This window comes from Cnephaeus nilssonii, assembly GCF_951640355.1.
Source record: "Cnephaeus nilssonii genome assembly, chromosome: 17".
Classification (NCBI taxonomy): Eukaryota; Metazoa; Chordata; class Mammalia; order Chiroptera; family Vespertilionidae; genus Cnephaeus; species Cnephaeus nilssonii.
Genome location: NC_137088.1, coordinates 7,349,555 through 7,373,260, shown reverse-complemented (window position 1 = coordinate 7,373,260; position 23,706 = coordinate 7,349,555). Strand labels below are relative to the sequence as shown.

Genomic DNA, 23,706 nt, shown 5'->3' with positions numbered 1-23,706 from the left:
TGATGGCAGGGAACACTTGTTACCTGTCAACCTGCCAAGCAGGAAAACAGATTCCAGTAAAAGCACGCTTGTTCTCTCCTCCCCGACCTGTTCCTGTCCCACCCTCCAGCCACCAGCTAGTCCAAAGAGCCTGTGCTTAATCCCCACTGCTCTGTCTCAGGTCAGCAGAGGGAAGGAGATGGGTGAAGGCACAGACGTAGTATAAGTCAGTGGTTGGCAAACTGCGGCTCGAGAGCCACCTGCGGCTCTTTGGCCCCTTGAGTTTTTAGCAAAGGCCAGCTGAGGAGTACCCTAATGAAGTTAATAACAATGTGCCTACCTCTATAGTTCAAGTTTAAAAAATGTGGCTCTCAAAAGAAATTTCAATCGTTGTCCTGTTGATATTTGGCTCTGTTGACTAATGAGTTTGCTGACCACTGGTATAAGTCATCTCTTGGGGGCACCATCAAAAGGAGCCCTCATCAAGCCCTAACTGGTTTGGCTCAGTGGATAGAGCGTCGGCCTGCGGACTGAAGGGTCCCAGGTTCTATTCCGGTCAAGGGCATGTACCTTGGTTGCGGGAACATCCCCAGTAGAGGGTGTGCAGGAGGCAGCTGATCGATGTTTCTAACTCTCTATCCCTCTCCCTTCCTCTCTGTAAAAAAATCAATAAAATATTTTTTAAAAAGAGCCCTCATCAAGCCAGAAGGAAGAAGAGCCGAGGAGGGGGCGGGGAAAGGAAGAGGGTTGACTTTCCAGCTGTCCCTGCTTTGCTCTCTGGGAGTGCTTCACCAGGCGGGATATGAGGACCCTCAGGGGCGTCACTGGATGGAAATCCATTAGTGTGCTGCCCTCGGAGGGGTGGCAACATAGTAGTTTCATGTCACCCAGGACATGTGTGATCATACCATTCATCTGCTGCCATTTCACCCTTTGGAAGAAAGCTGACTGGACATTATTTTCCCTTTCACCCCTGCGTTAAGAAAGCCAGGGCCACGGGCTCACTCTTGGCTCAAGAAGAAAGAGCAGTGTGACAAGCAGTAGCAAGCGATGGATGCTTGGAAAATAAGTCAGAGTTTCCCGAGTTTCATCTGTTCTCATCCAGGATGATTCTCATTAATTTTTTAAAAATATCTGACTTTTCTAGCAACTACAATGCCAGCTAGTTGCTCAGAAGAAATGGATCGCCATCAGAAAGTTTCACAAGGAGGAGTTCATATTTAATTTATTGAAATGGAACATTCATTCACTTCTTCTCCCAAGCGTTGACCTTTCTACCCCATGGTGTTGGTCACGGGCTATAAATTACAGAGCCTTGTGGTTATTTCTTACTCAGAGGACTGGGAGGGGGAAAAAGCAATGAAGTAAACATTGGGTTCTTTGTTTGCATGTGAAAGAAAAGGCAAAAGGAAGGAATTGCTATATCATTTCTATTTCAGGTAAACGCAATCATTTTAAAACATGGCAGATTCCAGGAGATTCCATGTTCCTCTTGGTCAACCAGGACACAGGAATAGGAACAAGGGTCGGAAAACTGCAAGAAAAAGGCCCAATCCACGTAAGATTTTAAAAAAACAAAACATATTTTATTGATTTTTTACAGAGAGGAAGGGAGAGGGATAGAGAGTTAGAAACATCGATGAGAGAGAAACATCGATCAGCTGCCTTCCTGCACGCTCCCTACTGGGGATGTGCCCGCAACCAAGGTACATGCCCTTGACCGGAATCAAACCTGGGACCCTTGAGTCCGCAGGCCGACACTCTATTCACTGAGCCAAACTGGTTAGGGCAAGATTTTTTTTTTTGATGGTGATGTTAAAAAGGCTCTGTGTGGTCGTTCCTTTGTGTTTCCTTCATGCCTACATGCGATCTTACATTACTGGGATCACAGACAAGGGGGCTTGGGAGGAGAATGAGTGTCATCTTTTGGGGATAAAGTCTTATTTTCAAAGTTTGGAGCAGCTTCTACCCTAGCTAGATTTGAGTTTGATGTTGTTGTGTTTTAAAACTATTTTTTCTTTTATTTCAAGGCCAATGAAATACTATAATGAAGAAACAGAGATAAATGGCATTCAGAAACAATGCAACTGGGCTAATCATGGCTGCAAATCTAGAAGGAACTGCTTAGTTGGATGAAATGAGATGTTTGTTTCATACTAACGCCAAAGGCTTTGACGGGACAAGGTGAGGTGCAGGAATTCCATGATTTTGAAGTAGATTTCAGTGACATTTTGTACATGGGTACAAGCTACATAGCTACGGGTGGCCCTTAGTGGAGCTGGTTGTGCACAGGTGTCAACATACCAGCTGTCAAAAACAGTGTCTACTTTTTGCCCAGCTGGTGTGGCTCGGTGGTTGAGCACTGACCTATGAACCAGGAGGTCAGGGTTTGATTCCTGGTCAGGGCACATGCCCGGGTTGCAGGCTCTATCCCCAGTAAGGGGCGTGCAGGAGGCAGCTGATCAATGATTCCCTCTCATCACTGATGTTTCTATCTTTCCCTCTCCCTGCCTCTCTGAAATCAATAAAAAAATATTTTTAAAAAAGCAACAGCCAAAACCGGTGTGGCTCAGTGGATAGAGCGTCGGCCTGCGGACTGAAAGGTTCCAGGTTCGATTCCGGTCAAGGGCATGTACCTTGGTTGCGGGCACAACCCCAGTAGAGGGTGTGCAGGAGGCAGCTGATCAATGTTTCTCTCTCATCGATGTTTCTAACTCTCTCTCCCTCTCCCTTCCTCTCTGTAAAAAATCAATAAAATATATATATTTTTTAAAAAGGCAACAAAAAAAGTTTCTACTTTTCTAAAAACTAGAGTCAACCCCATGAACAGATTTCATGTCACCTTCCTCGTTCCCAGAGTTCTCATTAGAATTGCCAAGGGCAAGGGGATTGGTTTCAGAACTGTTTCTTCCTGGGTATTAAAAGAAAGACGAAAAGTTTCCCAACGTTTAAAGCCTACATTTATGGCAGAATATGGGCTTTGGGATTTGGGATTTGGTCCCAGAAATAGTTACGTTCTTGGCAAGGCCCAACACATTCTCGGCTATTTTGGTCACACGGGCTGCTTCGTGCCCTCCCTGCCCTTACCTCAGCAGGCGCATCCCCGCCGTGGCGCCCAGGTAGACGTGCGTGGATCCCTGGAGGTGGGCTGGAATCTGCTCCTTGACTTTTTGCATGCAATCCTCGAAGGCTTTGGGGGCATCTTGGGGTTTTTTCCAATAGCTGGAGATCCCGGAGCCTGAAGAGCAAGCAGCCAGCACTTCTTAGCATCCCCAGGAACCAACAAGAGCAGCACAACTTCCAAATAAGAAACCAGTCAGCTTTGGAAATGAAGAGGTTTGAGTAGGAGGTTGAAAACAGATGGATGTGCTAGGTGCTGGGATGCGTCAACTCCCAAAATAGGAAGGAGGGAATTACAAAGGCGGGAAAACTGAGCCAGGGGGAAGAGTGAACCTGCTTACAAAAGCTGTTGAATCGGTAAAGGGGTCGAATATATGGTAACGGAAGGAAATGACTTTGGGTGGTGAGCACGCAATGGAGTCCACAGATATCGAATTATGTTGTTTACACCTGAAATTTACATAATGTTATTCATCAATGCTACCTCAATAAGTTCAATTTAAAAAATATACCCAGACCTCACCTTCTTGAGAGCCTCAGTCTACCCTTATGCCAATAGTATGCTGCCTCAGTAAATGTGTTTTTACAAAAAACGTTCTCATTTTGGAAATACCAAACATACATAAAAGTAGGGAGTATAATGCAGTGAACCCGTGCACCACCTCCCAGCTTCAACCATGATCACCTCTTACTCCACCTGCACCCCCGCACCCATTCTCTCCTCAGAAGCAAACCGCAGACATGGCATCTTTTCATCCTGTAAATATTTCAGCACGCATCACTAAAGACAAGAGTTCTTTTAAAGAAGCACAACCACCACCCCACTAGTATACCGATAAGAACTTAAAATCCTCCTTTAACATCGTCAAATATCTAGTTAAGGTTCACATGTCCTCTTCGGTCATATTTTTCCTCGCCCCCACCCCTCTCTTTCTAGTTTATTTGAATTAGAGTCCAAATAAATCCCACCCATAGCCATTGGTTGGTAGATCTCTTAGGTCTCTTTTAATCTAGAGGCTGTGCTTCTCTATTTTTTCTTGGTAATTCATTTTTTTCCCCTCCCAATTTAATTTGGCTTGTAGAGTTCCCCACAGCCTAGAAGTTGCTGATCGAATCCCCATGGTTCATTTAACATGCTATTTGGTCCCCGTTTTTCCTAGGAATTGGTAACTGAATGCCGAGGCTTACTCGGATTCAGGTTTGAACTACATCAGAAACAAGAATTCATCGGGATGAGTGCGTACTTCCAATAAGAGGCGCCAGTGTCTGGCTGTTTCTTTTCAGGTGCAGGCACCAATGATCACTGCTGAGAACCATCAGTCCAGTAAGGCCTGAAAATGGTGATCTTTTCTCCCTAAAATGCTGGAATTGGAGAAGAGCTACACCATCATTCGCTACTTGGTTACCCTAGAGTACCGTTTGTCCAGAGAAGACAGGATAAGTGCTTGATTCTGTTCCTTTATTTACCAGCTTAAAAATACAGACTGCATCTCCAATATCTTTCTCACTTAGTCAAAGAGGGATTTTGTTTGTTTTGTATCTTAGGAACATATAAAGGCATATTTGATGTGTTTCAATTCATTGCAGTTATTCTTACTGAGCCTTCTTCAGTTGGCCTGGAGTCCTCTGAGATTTTCTTTGCTTTCTGACATGATAAGATGTGTCAATGGCCTTATACACGTCCTGCCCCAGATCTGGACTCAGCCATTCAGCCAAGGAGCCCTGGTTGCTTTCATTGAGTAATGGTATTTAGCACCCAAAGTTTGGAAGCTACGGTGTTCACTGTAAGTTTTCTTAGAGGACAGACCTGGGAAAACTTTATTTCAAGAGAAAAACATATCATGAATTCTTGTTGGTGCTTCTAATTCAAAACTATAAGTCTTTACTGAAATTCTTTGATTTTTCTATCCTCACCTTCTTTTTTCTATGCTACAAATCCTGTTTGCTAGCACTCCAACTTAACAACTCATTTGCTTTATTTCACAGTCCACACACAAGTCTCAGTATGACAACACTGCACTACCAACAACTTAGACTGTATCATTATTGAAAACAGTCTAAGATTTTTTTCAAGTTCTTTCTGTCCTTGGGGAATGTCCCACTAGGCATGTACAGTGTCCAGAAATAAAGTTTCTTGAAATACATTTTTTTTTGTCTGCCCATTGGCTGTGGCTGCTTTCATGCTCACGTGGTAGTTACATAGTTATGTCAGAAACCATGTGGCCAACAAGTAAAGAGTATTTACCACCTAACTCTTTATAGACAACGTTTGCCAGCTTGACTTCGGCGCCTCCACCCAACTTCCTGTGTCCAAAATCAAATTCCTCAATCCCTGCAAGTCCCCAGCTGACTGTACTCCAGGGAAATGGTACCATCACCTGCAGTTACCAGCTCAGAACTGATGCTCAGGCACCATCAAGCCGGATGCCTCACATTGAATCTATCCTTAATTCTTGTTGGCTCTCCTGTCAAAACAGCTCTCCAATCTGAGCCCACCTCACCCCGTCCCCCAGAGCCATTCCAGACCAGAGTTTCTTAACCTCAGCACTGCTCACATTGGGCCAGGTAACTCTTTTGTGGAGGCTGTCATGTGCCTTGTGCGATGTTTAGCTGCATCTCTGTCCTCCACCACTAGGTGCCAGCACCATCCCCAACCCCAGCTGGGACCATCAAAAATGTCCCCAGACATGACCAAATGTTCCCTGGGGGTGGATGGAACAGGCAGAGGGGGGAAAATCCCCCCATGCTGAGAAGCACCTGTCCGCCAGACCATCACAGCACCATCTGTCACCCGCACTGTTCTTCCCTGCTTCTAATCCTAGCCTATCACTACGTGTTCTGTATCAACAGAGGGATCCGTTAAAATGATAAGTCATAGCATGTTAGTTCCCTGATCAGAATCTCCTAGTGGATTTCCAATATACTTTGCAGAAATTGCATTGGAGTAGAAGTCAGAGCCCTACCGTATCTCAAGCCTCCACGCGCTGGCCTGGCTACAGCTTTGGTCTCCTCTCTCCCTTCCTCTTCCTCATTCTGCTCCAGCCACCCTGGCCCCTTTGCTTTTCCTGGAAAATGCCGAGCAGCTCCTACCCTTGGCTTGCTCAGCATGTTCTTCTCTCAGAAACTTGCATGGCTCACTCTCTTGTCCTACTTTTGTCTCTGCTTAACTGTCACCTTTTTTGTTCTTCCCCGAAGATCATGTCTAAAATAGCATAATCACTCTCTATCCACCTGCCTGGCTTGATTTCTCTTTGCAGAACTTCTCCCTGATGTATCACATATCTGTTTATTATCTATCTCCTTCATTAGAATGTACATTCTGTAACAGCAGAGACTGTATATTTTGTTTGCTTTAGAATTCCCAGTCTCAAGAAATGTTACTGGCAATTGGCAGGTACCCAGTAAACATCTATACTAATAAAAGGGTAATATGCTAATTAGACCGGCCATCTTCTGGACGTCCTTCCGGACAAAGCCAAGGTGGCAGGGGCCGAGGCAGAGGCGGTTAGGGACAATCAGGCCGGCAGTGGGGAGCAGTTAGGGGGCGATCAGGCCGGCAAGGGAGGGCGGTTAGGGGGCAATCAGGCTGGCAGGGGAGGGCAGTTAGGGGGCAATCAGGCGGGCAGGCAGAGGCGGTTAGGGGCAATCAGGTCAGCAGGCAGAGGCGGTTAGGGACGATCAGGCAAGCGGTTAGGAGCCAGTGGTCCCAGATTGCGAGAGGGATGTCCCCCGAGGGGTCCAGGATTGGAGAGGGTGCAGGCCGGGCTGGGGAGCACCCCCGCCCCATGCACAAATTTCATGCACTGGGCCTCTAGTTTATTAAATAAAAGAATGAACTAAGGATCAATCAATGAGATTTTCAAACCAGCATGCAACTCCACAGGAAGGGATTCGTTTGCTCCCAGCTGCAGCAAACAAACTATATTCTGCTAGAGCCGGTCTCTGGATGGGGACAGGTTAGCAGCCTTGCTAGAATGTCCACACTTGGAACACCCGAGCATGTCACCTGTTTACATAAGGTCCCTTAAGACTCCTAGAGGGAAAAAAAGATTGGGCTCATAGGCTCATGGGATACTGGGATTCTCAACCCCAAGAACAGAGTTAAAACTGTATTCCAATCTGGGGACGGAGGGGCGGGCAGACGGCACAAAACCTACTCCAGGTGGGACAGCAGCATAAGACACACGTGTCTGAGCAAAGGGTGCTGTCAACACCGTAGTGGCTGGTCGCTGGGGCAACTCTTGAAGGGGTTTCCATAGAGGAGAAGGCTCCAGTGGGGATTAAGGAGGTTTTAAGCACTGGTGTAAAGGGAAAACATGAGTGTCCCTTGTGGGAGAAGGCAGCAGCAGGCATGAGCGCCGCCCACAGCAAAACAGAGGAGGGGTGTCAAGGAGCCAGTCCCCCCAATAAGGGCTCCACACCAGCACGGGGACCAGCACCCAGTGAACTCCCGGAAAAGAACAGCAACCTAGACGGACACACACCAGGGAGCCCCTGAGAAATAAACTTCTGAGGTCCCAGGCATTCTGGAAACACAGCCGGGCAAGCAAGCATTCAACATCCACTCGGATTGCCTAAGACGGGGGAGTCCCGGGGGAAATTTGCAGTTGAGAAACCAGAAACCCAAATTATCCTCGGGGAAGCCACATGTCCTCGAGGGGGTGACACTGAACCAAAGTCAGCCCTGTCATTAAGCTTTCGTCTGTGGTCCTTCGGTCGTTCAGGGTATACGTGGATCACTGAGGCTACGGTGATCAAAGGAGGGACGATCCATTTATGGAGGTGGTGTGGCTCCGTGGCCCTGCTCCTCCCCTAAATCCCACCCTGGGTGGGCCAAGGCCCCCACCCCTGAGAGGCTGCCCTGTGTTCCTTCCCATGACAGTCTCACGTCTCCCTACACGTCAGAGGGACATCAGGGCTGACATGGCTACATTGCTTTCCCGGGTCGAACAGACCTTACAACTCTGGCACAGAAGACCTAAAGTGTGATGCCCGTGAATAATAATAGCTAACAGGTATTGAGTGCTTAGTGTATGCCAGGCGTTTGCTACCTGCTTTACATGTATGATGCCATTTAATCTTCAAATCTTTCTGATGGGGGAGGCTTTGCTGTTGTTATGCTTTGTATCTGAGAGATGAGGGGTCAAGATGCAGAAAGGTTCGATACCTTCCCAGAGCTCACACAGCAGGGATGAGGGGAAGTCTTCATCACTATTCTCCACTCTCTCTTTTCTAAAACAAGAAATTGGTGGTCTCTCTTTTCTAAACAAGCATCCTGGTGCTCTCTTTCATGCCCAGGGGGGAGGAACAGCTCAGAGATCCGGAGAACAGAGATGGGGTTTCCGGCTCAGGTCAGAGCAAGGCTACTGCTGCCTGGGCCGTGTGGACAAGCAGCACCCAGAAAACATCCAGCTTCCTTGTTGTAATGAGCCCAGAGGGGTGCCACCCAGACGCCCTTCCAATAAAGACGTGTTGTCCCAGCCGCCAGCAACGTCAGGGTTTGCCTCGGCCGTAGGGAGCTGCCTTGCTCAACGCTTTGTCCTTTCCAAGGTGGCAACATCCGAAGACTGGAGGTGACAGGGTAGCCACTGCAGGCCATTTCAGTCCAAAGAAAACTACGATTGGCTGAAGCTTTGCCAGGCCTGCATTGCACTTTATCGCTCTTCTGTCTAATCCTTCTTCTTACCCCCTCCTTCAACAGGCGTGGATCTCTAGTAACTACCTGGTATCCCTAACTGAAACCTAACGGGAACACCTATGCATCAGGGTAGACCAGGCCAGGATGCTCTCCACGGCAGGGCAGGTGATCAGAATTCTCCCTGGTCTTCAAAAGAAGACTGTTAGGAAAGGCTAATTCTGCCTCTCAACTTTTTCTTTAAAAAAAATTTTTTTTAAATTGATTTCAAAGAGGAAGGGAGAGGGAGAGAAAGATAGAAACATCAATGATAAGAGAGAATCATTGATCGGCTGCCTCCTGCACGCCCTCCAATGGAGATTGAGCCCGCCACCTGGGCATGTGCCCTGACCAGGAATCAACCTGGTTTGTAGGTCGATGCTCAACCACTGAGCCATGCTGGCCAGGCTGCCTCTCAACTTGTTCAATGCCATGACCCCCAAGACATTCTAATACTTGAGCAGCTCATTGAGAGAAATAAGGGAGATACTTAGGGCCAGGAGGACCGATCTGGAGTCTCTAACCTATGAGTATATCTGTAACCCAGACAGGACACACTGATTGGGAAGCTCCAGGCCACCTCAAAGATCAGAGTGCGCTAAGGTGACTGGCTTTTAAAGAGGCTCACCCAGGTGCACACCCACAACCTGGGCTTGACTGTGTAGACTAAAGAGTTCATTGTTGAAGACAAAATTATAAAATGTCTGATAGGAGAATATCTTTAGGACTACAGGATAGGGGAGAATTTCTTTAAAAATCCCAAAGAGAAACCCATAAAGGAGAAGACTAATAAATGCACCCCCATAAAAATGAAGAATTTCCATTCATCGAAAGACATCATGAAGAAACTAAAACAATAAACCATAACCTGTGAGATGATATTCGCAACAACATAACAACAGCAGAAAAGCATTCATATTCAGGATATGAAAAATGAGCAAAAGCCCTAGCCGGTTTGGCTCAGTGGATAGAGCGTCAGCCTGAGGACTGAAGGGTCCCAGGTTCGATTCTGGTGAAGGGCACATGCCCGAGTTGCTGGCTCGGTCCAACGTGCAGGAGGCAGCCAATCAATGATTTCCTCTCATCATGGATATTTCTATCTCTCCCTCTCCCTTCCTCTCTGAAATTAATAAAAATATATATATATATTTTAAAATGAGCAAAAACATGAACAGGCATTTCACAGAAAACACAAGTGGTCAGAAATATATAAAAAGATACTCAACCTTATCAATAACCAGAGAAATACAAATGTCCATCAATGGGGAAAATGACTGAATACTGCTACTCATATCAACATAGATGAGCCTTAAAACCCAGTGTTAGTGAACAAAGCAAATTACAGAGGAATAAATGTTTGATTCTATTTAACTAAATATGTGTTCGATTCCATTTTTCAAAACCAGGAAAAACCAAATACATTAGGACAAAAGTATATAGAAAAACAAGGAAACAGTTACTATAAAGTTCAGGATATGTTGGGGGCGGCAGGGAGTTGTGTGGAGGGTCATTAAAGATGCTGATACTGGCCCTAACCAGTTTGGCTCAGTGGATAGAGCATCGGCCTGCGGACTGAAGGGTCCCGGGTTCGATTCCGGTCAAGGGCATGTACCTTGATTGTGGGCACTTCCCCAGTAGGAGGTGTGCAGGAGGCAGCTGATCGATGTTTCTCTCTCATCAATGTTTCTAACTCTCTATCCCTCTCCCTTCCTCTCAGTAAAAAATAAATAAAATATGTTTAAAAAAAAAAAAAGATGCTGATACTGTTTCAGGAGTTGGCAGCTCATGGGCCAAATCAAGTCCATCATCTTTTTTTGTGTGTGTGCAGCCTGTAAGATAAAATAGTACTTACCTTTTTTATTTTTTTTTAAAGAATAGTTTATTGATTTTGAGAGAGAGAGGAAGGGAGAAGAGAGAAACATCGATGTGAGAGCACAACATCCATCGGCTGCCTCCCGCACGCCCCCGACTGGGGATTGAGCCTGCAACCTGGCCATGTGCCCTGACCCAGAATTGAACCAGAAACCTCGAGGTGCACAGAACAACACCCAAACTGAGCCACACAGGTCAGGGCAGTTTCTACATTTTTAAATGGTGGGCAGAGGAGTTAAAAGAAGCATAAAGAGTATCTTGTGACTCGTGAAAATAATACGAAATTCAAAATCTCAGGGTCCATGCATAAAGCTTTACCGGATCAGAGCCAGGCCTACTTGTTTCTGTATTGCCCATCTCCCTCCTCCCCCCCACATACCCCTGCTGGGAGACAACTTGTCTCTCGTGTTCCTGCATGTTTTATGAGCACAGACACTGATTGCCTTTGTTCTGGGTTATTTTTCAAGGATGTTTACACAGCGAACAGGCTCGGAAGACAGAGAAAAGTTGCACCCCAGAGCAAAAGGCAGGCACGCTCAGTGCCCTTTATAAATGTTTCAGATTCCCTAATCTCAGGTTTCTCTTCCGTAATACAACCCACTGCGTGAGCAGATACTGTCTGGCCCGCTTTGCATCCTCCTCAGAGAACCAGCATCTGAAAATGAGCTGATACTCTAGCTACTGCTATTGCTGTGCATAACGAACTGCCCTTTGTTTGTGACCCAGGAACCTTGTGTCTCCCGCCAGCATCCATGAAAGAGCGGCAGGTAATGTCTCAGACCATTCACAGCTCTTCACGTGCCCCCCAACCTCTGTGGGTTTTGTTGTTGTTGTTGTTTGTTTTTGTTGTTTTGTTGTACCTCTTATTTATTTATTTATTTTTAAAATTCTTTATTGTTGAAAGTTTTATACATGTCCTCTTCCTGCACCCCCATTGACCCTCACTGACTCCCTCCAGCACACTCCCACCCCCTGCCTTTGCCACCCTATTGTCTGTGTCCATGGGTTACGCATATATGCATACAAGGTCTTTGCAAGCCTCCATGTTTCACAGATGAGAAAACGGTGGCCCAGAGAAGGGCAGTGACTGACTCAAGGTCACTGTTACTGATGAGTAGCAGCACCAGCATAAGATCTCATCGGTTCCCGGCCCCCAGTCCAGGCAGCCTCTCGGGACCCCTCCCGGCCTTCAGGGACCCAGGACTCTCCCTTTGCTTCCCTCGGGGCCTCCCAGCCCCACGCTGGGCCTTACCTTTCACACTGCACTTGCAGGTCTGGCTGACCACTCCGGTATTGTTCTCCTTCTCCGCCGGCCACTGGTACACGTAGACTGTGGTTCTGGAAGACCCGGCATCGAGCACGATTCCGTACTGAATGACAGCGGGGAAAGGGGATCAGAAAATGGCTGGGCTTCTCTGGAAACCCCTTTCCCCAGTGGGCCCCCGAGCACGCTCACGAGCTTAATCCACACTGCTTCCCGTAGGTAAGGGCTGACGGAGAAGAAAAAGCTATGTGCTCCGAACCAATGCTGTCCCCTTGGACTGTGGGGGGAGGAGGGGACCGAGGGAGGCAGGGCCGATGTTCTAGGGCACGGTTCTCAGCCGCGGCCACACATTAGAATCACTTGGGGAGCTCTAGAAGCTCCCAATGCCAAGGCTGTGCCCCACACCCGCTCCATCGGAACCTCTGGGAGCGGATCCGGGCATCAGCAGTTCCTAAAGCTCCCTTGGTGACTGATTCCTTACGCAGCCGAGGCGGAAACATAGTGCTCCGAGGACCCTGGATACAAAGACAGGCCCGTGAGTCCCCTTCCTGCAGACCGCTGAGGTCGGGGACCGAGCCACCTGGGGCTCAGGAGGGAAATGAATAGTCAGTCACCTCCTGCCCTCCATGCTCCAGACTTCCAGGCCTATCATCCTGGAATAAACAACCAAAAGGAAGCTATAGGTGGGATGCTCGCACAAGGGAGACACATTAATATCTGAATCAGCCCTCAGAATTAAAGTCTTCATATTTTTTCTTTCTTTTTTCTTTTTTTTTTTTTTATATTTTATTGATTTTTTACAGAGAGGAAGAGAGAGGGATAGAGAGCCAGAAACATCGATGAGAGAGAAACATCAATCAGCTGCCTCCTGCACACTCCCCACTGGGGATGCGCCCGCAACCAAGGCACATGCCCTTGACTGGAATCGAACCTGGGACCCCTCAGTCCGCAGGCCGATGCTCTATCCACCGAGCCAAACCGGCCTCGGCTTTTTTTCTTTTTTAAAAGATATTTCTATTGATTGTTAGAGAGAGAAGAGAGGAGAAAGAGAAACATCGATGTGAAAGCAGAACATCCATCGGCTGCTTCTTGCACGCCCCCTACTGGGAATTGAGCCTGCAACCTGGACATGTGCCCTGACCGGGAACCGAACCAGCAACCTTTGGGTGCATGGGATAACACCCAACCTACTGAGCCACACGAGCCAGGGCTAGACATATGTCTTTAAACAACACGGGAACATATTGTACATAGTCTTTTCCAATGCTTCCTTCTTACTTAAAATGATGTTATGAACATGTCTCCCTGCCAATAGAGCCATTTTCAGTACACTCCGCACATCCGCTGTCAGATGTACAATAATTTATTGAACCGATTCCCTGATTCCAGACATGTAGGAGGTTTCCAACTCTCTACTACGCGAATTTTTGCTTCATTTGAAATGGGACCAAATAATAAAAACTGCTGCTCTGGCTCCCAAATCCCAGCTTCTCCGCGACATGAGTTAGAACATCCTGTGTTCACTGGTATTTGAACTTGGACAGCCTCTTAATCTCAGCCCTTCAGTCTGATGAATGTTGATCAGGATCCTGACCTGACACCTTCCTTGGCGAACAAGGGAGGCATTGTTCACCGTCCCTCCCAGGCAGATAGATGGGCAGATTAAAGTGCTGGTCGAAACCCAAAGGCAAGAGGGAAAGCAGGCAAGAGGGAGGTCTGAGCTCCACATTATGTTTGCTCTCCTCCCTCCCACTGTGGAGCTGATCAGCACCCCTGTACCGGCCCTTCCATGCCTGGTTCTCCCCCTCCCCGTACCTCGCCCCCCTTCCCCCGCCCCCCGCCCCATGAAATGGAGAGAGAGAGAATAAGGGAACAGTGACTCCCTCCAGGGGGTACCTGCCTTTCCCCAAATCTCTGTTCCAACCCTTCACAAAGCATGCGTTTGCCTGTGTCCAAAGCCCGGGACTGCTGGGCCTAGGTCAGCGAGAAGGAAGAACATCCATTCTCATGTGGAATCTGGCTGGAATCCAGTTCTCACGGGGTAGGGGTGGGGTTGGGGGTGGGGAGCCAGAGACTCTGCCTGGTGAGCCTGGAGAGATGGCAGCCCCCGGGGCACCTGCTGATGTGGGGACAGGGGTCGGTCAGCCTTGAGGCCCAGCGCTACTGCTAGTATCACTGAACCTCCCCACCACCGTTCACTGACATTTTCCAAAGTGGAAAAATGGGTCTTTGACCAGTTTTCAGAGCTCCTTTGCCTCGTTCAGTGGAACTCAATGCGGTTTCCATGGAGGAGGGGAGAGGGAATGCATTTCATTCAGTTCAGCCGGGTGGGTGATGTTGGGATGAGAAACAGTAAGGAACCCTCTGTCTAACGTAGCTTCAGAGAGAAACAGGGCTGGGATGTGGGTTAACCCACGGCGAACAGTCTTCCTCATGGACCCCATGGTCCAAAATGTAAGGACTGTGTGAGCTTCTGGCAAGAGCAAAAGCAAAGGTCATGAGTTCAGCTTTCTCAGATTTCTTTACTGTCAGTAGTCGCAGCAGTACTACTATCATCATCATCATTCTGTTACCATCAGAGAATAATGGTAGTAGTAAATATTTATTTAGTACTGATTATATGCCAGGCACTGCACCAAGTGCTTTCATATTTCTGCGCTTATAATGCAGGTGTTTTCATCAGTCCCATTAAACAGATGGGGAAACCAAGGCTCACAGGGTAACTGCCCAAGGTCACAGAGCTGGGATCAAGCCTGGGTCTCACAGACTCTCAAACCTGTCCTCCTAATCCCCACGCTTTCATCGAGTTCCCAGGAAACCGAGTCTAGCAGGGGCCTGTGTAGCGCATAGGTGCCTGAGACGGCCTGGCAGACCGACTGTTCAGACAGAGAGTCCCCGAAAGCAAACTCCTGGTTCCGTGGGATGCAGGTCTGGCTGGAGAGGCGGTGGTCCACGTTGGACAAGGAGCCCAGGCTTTCTGGAGAGGAAGAGACCGAGGATCCAACCCGTGCCCTCCCAGGGGCAGAGCAGGCGGGACACAGGCCCCAGAGATCCAGGCCGCGGGGCCCAGCATGATGGGGGTCGGAAGGAATGGTTTCAACGCAGAGGGGCCCCGTGGCTGTGCTTCGGAGAGTAAATGGCCAAGCAAGGGAGAGTGGCCCAACGTGTCACAGCAGAAAGGCCGCGCCCCGGGGAAACCCTGAGACCGCGCAGGCCCCGCCCTCTTCAGCAGTGACATCATGCGGCTGCATGGGCGAGGCATGGGGCATTGATCACACCGGGCTGAGCAACTCCAGGGCTTGGGACTAGTTGCTGATTGGAGGTGGGGACATGAAGGCTCAGGAGGAAGATCCCGGACTTGATACTAAAGGTTCAGTATCAGTGGGGGCTGAGTGAAAGGAACAGTGATGTCACCATGTTTACACTTCCAGCTGGTAGAGCAGGTCAGACCAGTAACAGTGAAAAGGGGACTGGGGGACGTTTTGACCCTTAACTACGTTTTACTAGTTGCCCTCTTAAACTCAGGTAAACCTTGGTTAGGAAAGCCCCGGTTGCATTGAATTGCCAGACACCATGACCTTTCACGAGGGTCTTGAGGAGCATCCCAGCCCCCCCCCCCCCCCGCCCCCAACAGGCCATGGTGGAGTTGGCCCCTCCTCACCAACTGTCAGGTACGCACAAAGGAAAAGGGGGCTCCAGGTATGACAACATAAAAATGACAATGAAAAAGCCCTCATATTCAGTCAACCCTTCCCCCTCCCCCATCCCCGCACTTCCCCCTCCCCCCCCTCCCTACCCCAGCACACCCAGCGAGAGGAAAGATCGCTGGCTCCCTGAGAAAAGCTGCATGTGGATGTTCTCTTAGTTCTCTTCCGAGCCTGTCCTCCTCCTCCTGGCTCAGCCGGCCCAGAACGTGTGTCTTTTCTCACGTTAATGGACCCGGTGAGGCAGAAGGGCCCTTCTGAGCCAATATCCCAATGTTACACAACTTCCTGTCCCTGACAACGGGGCCTGGGCCCGAAGCAAGACTCTGCAGAGATTAAAAGGCCCCTCTTTGAGCCCTGGCCGGGTGGTTCCGTTGGTTAGAGCATCTTCCTGATCCAGCAAGATTTTGTTTTTTTGTTTTGTTTTGTTTTTAAAAATATATTTTATTGATTTTTTACAGAGAGGAAGGGAGAGGGATAGAGAGTTAGAAACATCAATGAGAGAGAAACATGGATCAGCTGCCTCCTGCACACTCCCCACTGGGGATGTGCCCGCAACCAAGGTACATGCCCTTGACTGGAATCGAACCTGGGACCCTTGAGTCCGCAGGCTGACGCTCTATCCACTGAGCCAAACCGGCTAGGGCATACACCAAGGTTTTGGGTCCAAAGTCCAGTCAGGGCACATACAAGAATCAACCAATGAATGCATAAATAAGTGGGACAATGAATGGATGTTTCTCTCTCTGTCTCTCAAATCAACAAATTTAAAAAATTGGTTTTTTTTAAGAAAGCCCCTCTTTGAACTGTGTGCTAATCGGTGAGGGTGTGTCTTCCCGTCTTCCCAAACCCTTGCTTGAGGCCAATGCTCTACTCTTTTCTTCCTTCTATGCCAGTCCTGCTCTGTTCCATCTGTGTAACTGTGGGACGCCATTTCCCCTTTCTGTCCTTCTATTTCCTCCTCTGCAAAGGGGGAGTAATAATAATTGTATCTACAGGGAACAGTCACGGAGGTTCCTGCCCACGGTCCCTCAGACCTTACCACCGTGATGGCCAACCGTGCGCTTCCCACCTGCCTGCAGACACTCTCTCTGGTGGCCTGAGCCAACCCGAGCGCATAATGTGCCAGAAACACTAGAGTTAACGTTCCCCAGGGAGGAACATCCATCAGCTGCCTCTCAACCAACCGATGAGGGATGGGTGTTGGTGTGTAAATACGCCCGAGAGAGGGATAGCGGGGAGGCAGGTGTTCCATGTGCCCCTCCCCCTCTGTAGAGGCCAACCCTGCAGTGGGTTCTGCGCTGACGTCCAGGCATCCCCAGCAGGACGGAGCCCCAGGTGCCCACGGGGTAACCTGCTGGGTCACAGGCCCTCCGGTGGCTGCCTTCCTCCTGTCCCACTCCCCCACCCCCTCCCTGTGCTTCCTGGGCCGTCCTCAGATCACCTGCTGGCACTGATCTTAGGTTGGGGGGAATCCACCCGGGACAGTAACATTGAACAGGGGTGGCCCTCTCCTTCAATGGTGCCCTCCGTATGCCTCGGGCTCTACTTTTCAGCTCACTCTCCCAGTCTTCTAACTCCTCATGTCCCTCAGGCCGAACAGAGGACTTACCGCTGACCTCCCAGAATGAGTGGAAGCCAGCAGCTGGCAACCGCCTTAACCAGCCCACGCCTCGCTTTTGTGGGCCTGAGGGGCGATTTTACAGATGCAGGCTTTTGCCCTGCCCACCCCATCCACGGGTCCTTTCCCCACCCCTGGCAATTCCACCAAGTAGAGAGCCTTTTGCATCTGTATGTTGACTGTAGGCGGTGGGACAGTTCAGACCCCACATCCATGCTCTTTCTACCTTTCCTGCAGACCCCGAGCCAAGGCAATAGTAGTTTCTTATCTTTAAAGACGTCTACTACAAATGTAGCCATTGAGCAGTCACTAACAGTAGGAAGATGCAGAAGGACTTGTGAGGCCACGTGTAAATGCTAAAGGAGATTCAAATAGCCCTGGCCAGGCAGTTCAGTTGGTCTGAGCATCATCACAATACACCAAGGTTTGATCCCCGGTCAGGGCACATGCAAGAAGCAACCAATGAATGCATACATTCAAATAACACAGTTGAAGTTGGCCCCTATGCCTCTCCAGCTAAGAAGGGTTTTTACATTTTTAACTGTTTTTCTTTAAAGTATGTTTTTATTGATTTTAGAGAGAGAAGAAGGGAGAGGAATAGAAACATTGATAAGAGAGAGACATGGATTGGCAGCCTCCTGCATGCCCCCTAATGGGGATTGAGCCTGCAACCCAGGCATGTGCCCTGAGCAGGGATTGAACCGGGAACCTCTTGATTCATGGGTTAACATTCAACCACTGAGCCACACCCGCCAGGTGGTTTTGACATTTTTAAAGAGTTAAGAAGACAAAAACAAAAGAGAGTATGTGGCCGAAACCGGTTTGGCTCAGTGGATAGAGCGTCAGCCCGCGGACTGAAGGGTCCCGGGTTCAATTCCGGCAGGGGGCACGTACCTTGGTTGTGGGCACATCCCCAGTAGGAGGTGTGCAGGAGGCAGCTGATTGATGTTTCTCTCTCTCTCTCTCTCTTTTTTTTATATATATATTTAATATATTTTTATTGATTTCAGAGAGGAAGGGAGAGGGATAGAGAGAGAAACATCAATGGTCAGAGAGAATCATTGATCGGCTGCCTCCTGCACACCCCACACTGGGGACCGAGCCTGCAACCCAGGCATGTGCCCTTGGCCGGAATCGAACCTGGGACCCCTCAGTCCGCAGGCTGACGCTCTATCCACTGAGCCACACCGGCCGGGCGATGTTTCTCTCTCATCGCTGTTTCTAACTCTCTATCCCTCTCCCTTCCTCTCTGTAAAAAAATCAATAAAATATGTATTTTTTAAAATAAATAAATAAAAGAGAGTATGTGTAACAGAGATTATGGCCCTCAAACCCTAAAATATGTACTATTTAGCCCTCTACAGAAAGTTTGCTGACCTCTACCCACGTGGCAGAAGCGCTCAATGACTCTGTCTGCCTTTCATTTGACAGTCCCTTGTGGGACCACCTCCCATCATCGCCAAGGCGGGGGCGATATTCATAATTCTCAGCCTGCCAGAAGTCATCCGGGAGGCCATCTGGGATGCACTTATGCATCAAGGGCTGAGAGAGGTCTCTGGAACAGAGCATAAGGTCCTGAGAAATTTTTCGGGGGTGGGGGGAGAGTTAGAGGGATCATGGCACATTTCTAGGCCCAAACACAGTTCCAGGAGATCTTCTCAAGTCCTTGAATTTTTGTTCATCCAGGCCAGGCCAGAGGAGGTGCCTGGGCCTCCTGGTCTCCACTCAGGATCAGGGAGAGATGTGTGTGCTCTGGGGAAACGGACAAGTTGGTAAGTCTTTGGCAGCCATTTGTTATTGGCCACAAAGTCTAGCTTTGATTCCAAAAGTCAGGGGTCAAAGCAAAACCACACAGTCCTTGGGAAAGGTGTCACCACAATCAAACTGGAGCCTCTAACATCACAAACCCAGCATGCCCGGACCTTCTCCCTGGGGTCTCACACTGTCTCCCCAGGCTCCAGCTGGAGGCGGGGAGAATGCTCTTCTCCTCTCCTAACTCATGGCTTTAGAATAAGTGATGTCATAGCCCACTGCTTCCCTTCCATGCCAATCCCTTCACGCTTACCTTCAGTCCTGGAAGGAGGACCTCTTTCTGGTGAATCTGGATGAGTGTGATGGCCACAAGTACCACAACGCTCACAATCAGGACCACCAAGGCGATGATGACTGGAGTGCGGGAGAGGGCCTTGAGGCCTGAAATGGGAAGACCCAGAAGACTTACGAGGGGAAAGCAGGAACAAGGCACTCGCCTTCTCTGCAGAACCCGGGAGCTGGGTGCACAGTCATGGGCACAAGTCACTTCTGGCTTTAGTGAGACCCACACGCTCAAGGTGGAGAAGCAGCTGGGCTCTAGTACCCACTTATCTTTCCTCCAAAGAGTGGACTCAAACCGTGTTTGCATGGTTTTAGTTTTCTGGTATTTAGTTTTCTGTAGCATCATATTAGTTATACACACACACACACACACACACACACACACACACATATACACTGAGTGGTCAGGTTATTATGATCTCTGAACGCATAATAATCTGGCCACTTAGTGTATGTATATATATGTGTGTGTGTGTGTGTGTGTATGTGTGTGTGTGTTTGTATATATATATATATATATATATATATATATATATATATATATATATATATATTGCCTGGTGCATGAATTCGTGCATGGGTGGGATCCAGCCAGCCTGGCCAGGGGGAGGGGACATGGGTGGTTGGCTGGCCTGCCTGCTAGCCGAACTCCTGGTCAAGGAGACAATTTGCATATTAGCCTTTTATTATATAGGATATACAATGAGTGGCCAGATTATTATGTGTTCAGAGATCATAATAATCTGGCCACTCAGTGTATATATTAGTTTTTAATATATTTATACATATAGTCATATATTTTACATTATATATATACATATATATGTTGTATACAGTATTATATTAGTTTTCGGTATGCATAGTTTAGTTTTCTGGTATTTCTCAAAGTATGTTATGCATATTACTGGTTGTCCCTGAGAAGATTTACAATAACATTTGTTTCAGTGCAGATTAGAAAAATATGGGTTTTCCATTAAAGCAGGTAATATTTCATTTAAAATTAATCTCAGATAAATAAGAAGAAATTAATATGGTACTTCAGATATAATTAATGATTCACTACATGGTGACTTATTGTAGAGCAAATGATAACATGTCTAAATTTCTAAAGCATTTGGGTTCCCAATAAGAACTCACACTCAGTTTTGCTTGCTGTGTCTACAATGAAGGCATTAGGTCTCCCTACATCTTCACAAACAAATACAAACTAGACCCTAATCCGCATGTCTCATCCAAAAGGGATCATGTAATTACTGGGATTTGTATTTTAATCATAACATGTAAAATCTACCCATTTAAAAGCAAAAAATAAATAAGCACATGAATACTCTTAAATATATAGACACTAAGTAAAGATCATTATATAACTGCATGTATTATATAATGTATAATGTATATACATATCTATAATAATAAACGAGTAATATGCTAAATAGACTGGACAGCTGAACGACCTTCTGGACGTCTTTCTGGACGTCCTTCCGGACAAAGCCACTGTGGCAGGGGCCGAGGCAGAGGCGGTTAGGAGTGATCAGGCAGGCAGGCCAGTGGTTAGGGGTGATCAGGCAGGCAGGCAGAAGTTGTTAGGGGCAATCAGGCAGGCAGGCGAGCAGTTAGGGGCATCAGGCAGGCAAAGTGGTTAGGGGTGATCAGGCAGGCAGGTGAGTGGTTAGGGGCAATCAGGCAGGCAGGCGAGTGGTTAGGGGTGATGAGGCAGGCAGGCAGGCAGGCAGGCAGGCAGGCAAGCGGTTAGGAGCCAGCAGTCCTGGATTGCGAGAGATGTTCCGGATTGTGAGAGGGTGCAGGCCAGGCTGAAGGACCCCCCCCACCCCCATGCACGAATTTTGTGCACGGGGCCTCTACTTGTATAACAATACATAATGTATCATAATGAACTATGTCTATTAAATTTAAACTAATACTGCTTAACTGAATGATTGTAAGCAGATTAGGTCTAAACAAACTAGTGTGGGTTCATGAAAGTTTATTTCTGCCCCATCTGATCCCCCTGCTGTGTAGACGCTGCCGCAGACATTTCCCAACGTCAAAGGTGGTCACTTAACAGCCTCATTCTTCTACCTTGTCACTGGGAGTGAAAACTAGCACAGCATCAATGGAAGGCAAAGTGTCAGTATTTACTGACAATAATTGCAAGCAGGTATACCCTCTGACTTTCAATCCCACCCCTGGGAATTAATTCCACGGAAGGGGTCCCATGGGTGTAAAATGACACACAGTTACTCTTTGCTGGCTCCTTTGTAGCAGCAACTGAAGGGGGCCAACCACCATGGATGACCTTCAGGTCCTAGGTCACTTTTCTGATGCTGGAGACCACCAGGAACCAGTTTATCCACAGAGGCAAACTCTTGTATCAACTTTTAAAGAAACCACCTGTCAGTGTCCGTTTAAGGCATCTCCTCCCTAACAAGACATGGTGGAGGTTTAATCTGCCAGGTTAAACTTGTCCTTGGGGAGGAATGTAACAAGTTAGTCTGTATGTGTGATGTTACCGGATCTGTGTTAAAATGTCAAAGTGTGAAGGGAAAAACCTGGAGATCAAAGTAAATCAGCTCCTTAGAGACCATTTCCCTTTTTTAAAAAAAAAAAATGGTATAAATTGCCCCCCACTATCCTACCATCATATCCTCTTGGAAGACAAGCATACCCAACGGTGGGGCACCACTAAAGAACATCTGGCCACAGGAAGGAGGCGGGGTCACAGGTAAGCAGTCTCCTGACCACAGCCACACGCTAGCCTCCCCCGTCCTCTGCGCCTCAGCAGATTTTGGGTAAAAGGCTGTGATTACCTTAAGCAAACACTTGCCCCAGCAGAAAAAAATCTATCACGAAGCAAAATGGACTAGGGCAGGTCTCATTCATGTAGGGAACAGGGCCTAGGGCTGTGCTATCATTAGGGCCGGACACACACGGTCATTATCAAGTGCCTACCTGGGAGAGGAGAGGCCAGAGGCGTGCTCCAGAGGCAGGCAAGGGGGGGGGGGGGGGGGCAAACTTGAAAGTGCATGCATGTGCCTGTGCGTGTGTGTGTGTGCGTGTGTGTGTGCATTCCGCACATGTGCCTGAGGGAACATCCACAGGAACAATGCTGACCGTGGTGGGGGCTTGAATGGGACCAGCGGAAAGCTCCCAGCACTTTGAAGCTCATCACAAAATCAACCTGATTCTAAAGCCAACCTCACACTCCGTGGGGTAAAGGGAAACCACAGGGGCCAAATGAATGGATTATGCAAACCGGAAAAACCATTTGATCGGAGCATGCATGTTGGCCCTTGTTTTGTGTCGCTTGGATGAAAAGCATTACTTTTCCGGGAGGAATGCCTTGTGGTGAGAGCCGGTGAGCAACTGTGCGCATCCAGCTACAGAGGAGGCTACGCAGCCATTGGCGGGGGACGGGGCCGAGAAACCTGAGCGGATGCCGGGGCTCTCCTGCGATCTGGGGCCATCCCGCGGGCCGCCCGCTGCGACACTCACCTGCTTGCTCGCAGGGCTGGCGGGTCAGCACAGTGAACATCTTGCCTCCTGGCTGCAGGCGAGAGAGAACACAGGATGGTCACGTTCCCACGGCCCCCGGCTTAGGTTCAAACCCCTGGCACACGGTTAAAACACAGACCCACTTCCTCCCCGTCCAGACCCCACGGCGGGGGGCGGGGTGAAGGGGGTAGGGGTGGGGGTGGGGGCGGTGAACCTAGAACTTCAGAGATAGACCCAAAGCTGGGGCTTACGTTCCAGCGTCACCTCCCCAGACGCAAGGAAAAGGGTTAAAACGGGCTTGCTGAATGTTCACATTGAAAAAAAAAAAAAAATCAGAACTAAGTCTTTTCCTGCAGAATTCTCCACCTGCCCGCAGCACCGGGGCAGAGCAAATCTCCCCCAAACACGCCGCAAGCAAGGTTTCTGTGGGCGGGCGCGGCCCGCGAGCCTGGGGTCGTCCTTTCAAGACCCAGAGGGGTATCGTTAGCTCCGGGCCGGGCACAGTTGCGAGGGGATGTGGGGGGTCCCCCCCCCCCGGAGCCAGCGCCCCAGGATCCGGGAGGCCCCCATCCCCACGCAGCCACGGGCATCTAAGCGCCCGGCGCACCTCCGGACGGGGAAGGCGAGCCCCGCTCCCCGGCTGGGCAGGGACCCCCGCCCCGCCGCCCGCCGAGGAGCTGGCGTTCGCGCCCCTCCGTTCCCCGCTCCGGCCCTCCGCGCAGTCCGCTCACGCTTCCTCCCCTCCCGGCTCTCAGCCTTCCGAGGCTTCCCGCTCCGCCCTCCGCGGGTCACACGCGGGGTTCCCGGGGCTCACCTGCGCGGGGCGACCCGAGGAGGCGGCGGGGGCTGCCGCAGTGGCGCCGGCGGCCAGCGTGCGGGCTTCTGC

General features: G+C 49.0%; 1 protein-coding gene across 1 annotated transcript in view; it reads right to left on the bottom strand.

The window, feature by feature from the left end:
* ENTPD3 (ectonucleoside triphosphate diphosphohydrolase 3) overlaps positions 1-23,706 on the bottom strand; it is a 33,628-nt gene extending 9,922 nt beyond the window's left edge. The window contains exons 1-5 of the mRNA XM_079795716.1: positions 23,635-23,706; positions 22,821-22,872; positions 19,300-19,427; positions 11,898-12,015; positions 3,067-3,217 (exon numbers count right to left, since the gene is read on the bottom strand). Of these exons, the coding sequence (XP_079651842.1) occupies positions 3,067-3,217; positions 11,898-12,015; positions 19,300-19,427; positions 22,821-22,860 (437 nt within the window). The 5' untranslated portion in view covers positions 22,861-22,872; positions 23,635-23,706. The remainder of the gene's footprint in view (positions 1-3,066; positions 3,218-11,897; positions 12,016-19,299; positions 19,428-22,820; positions 22,873-23,634) is intronic.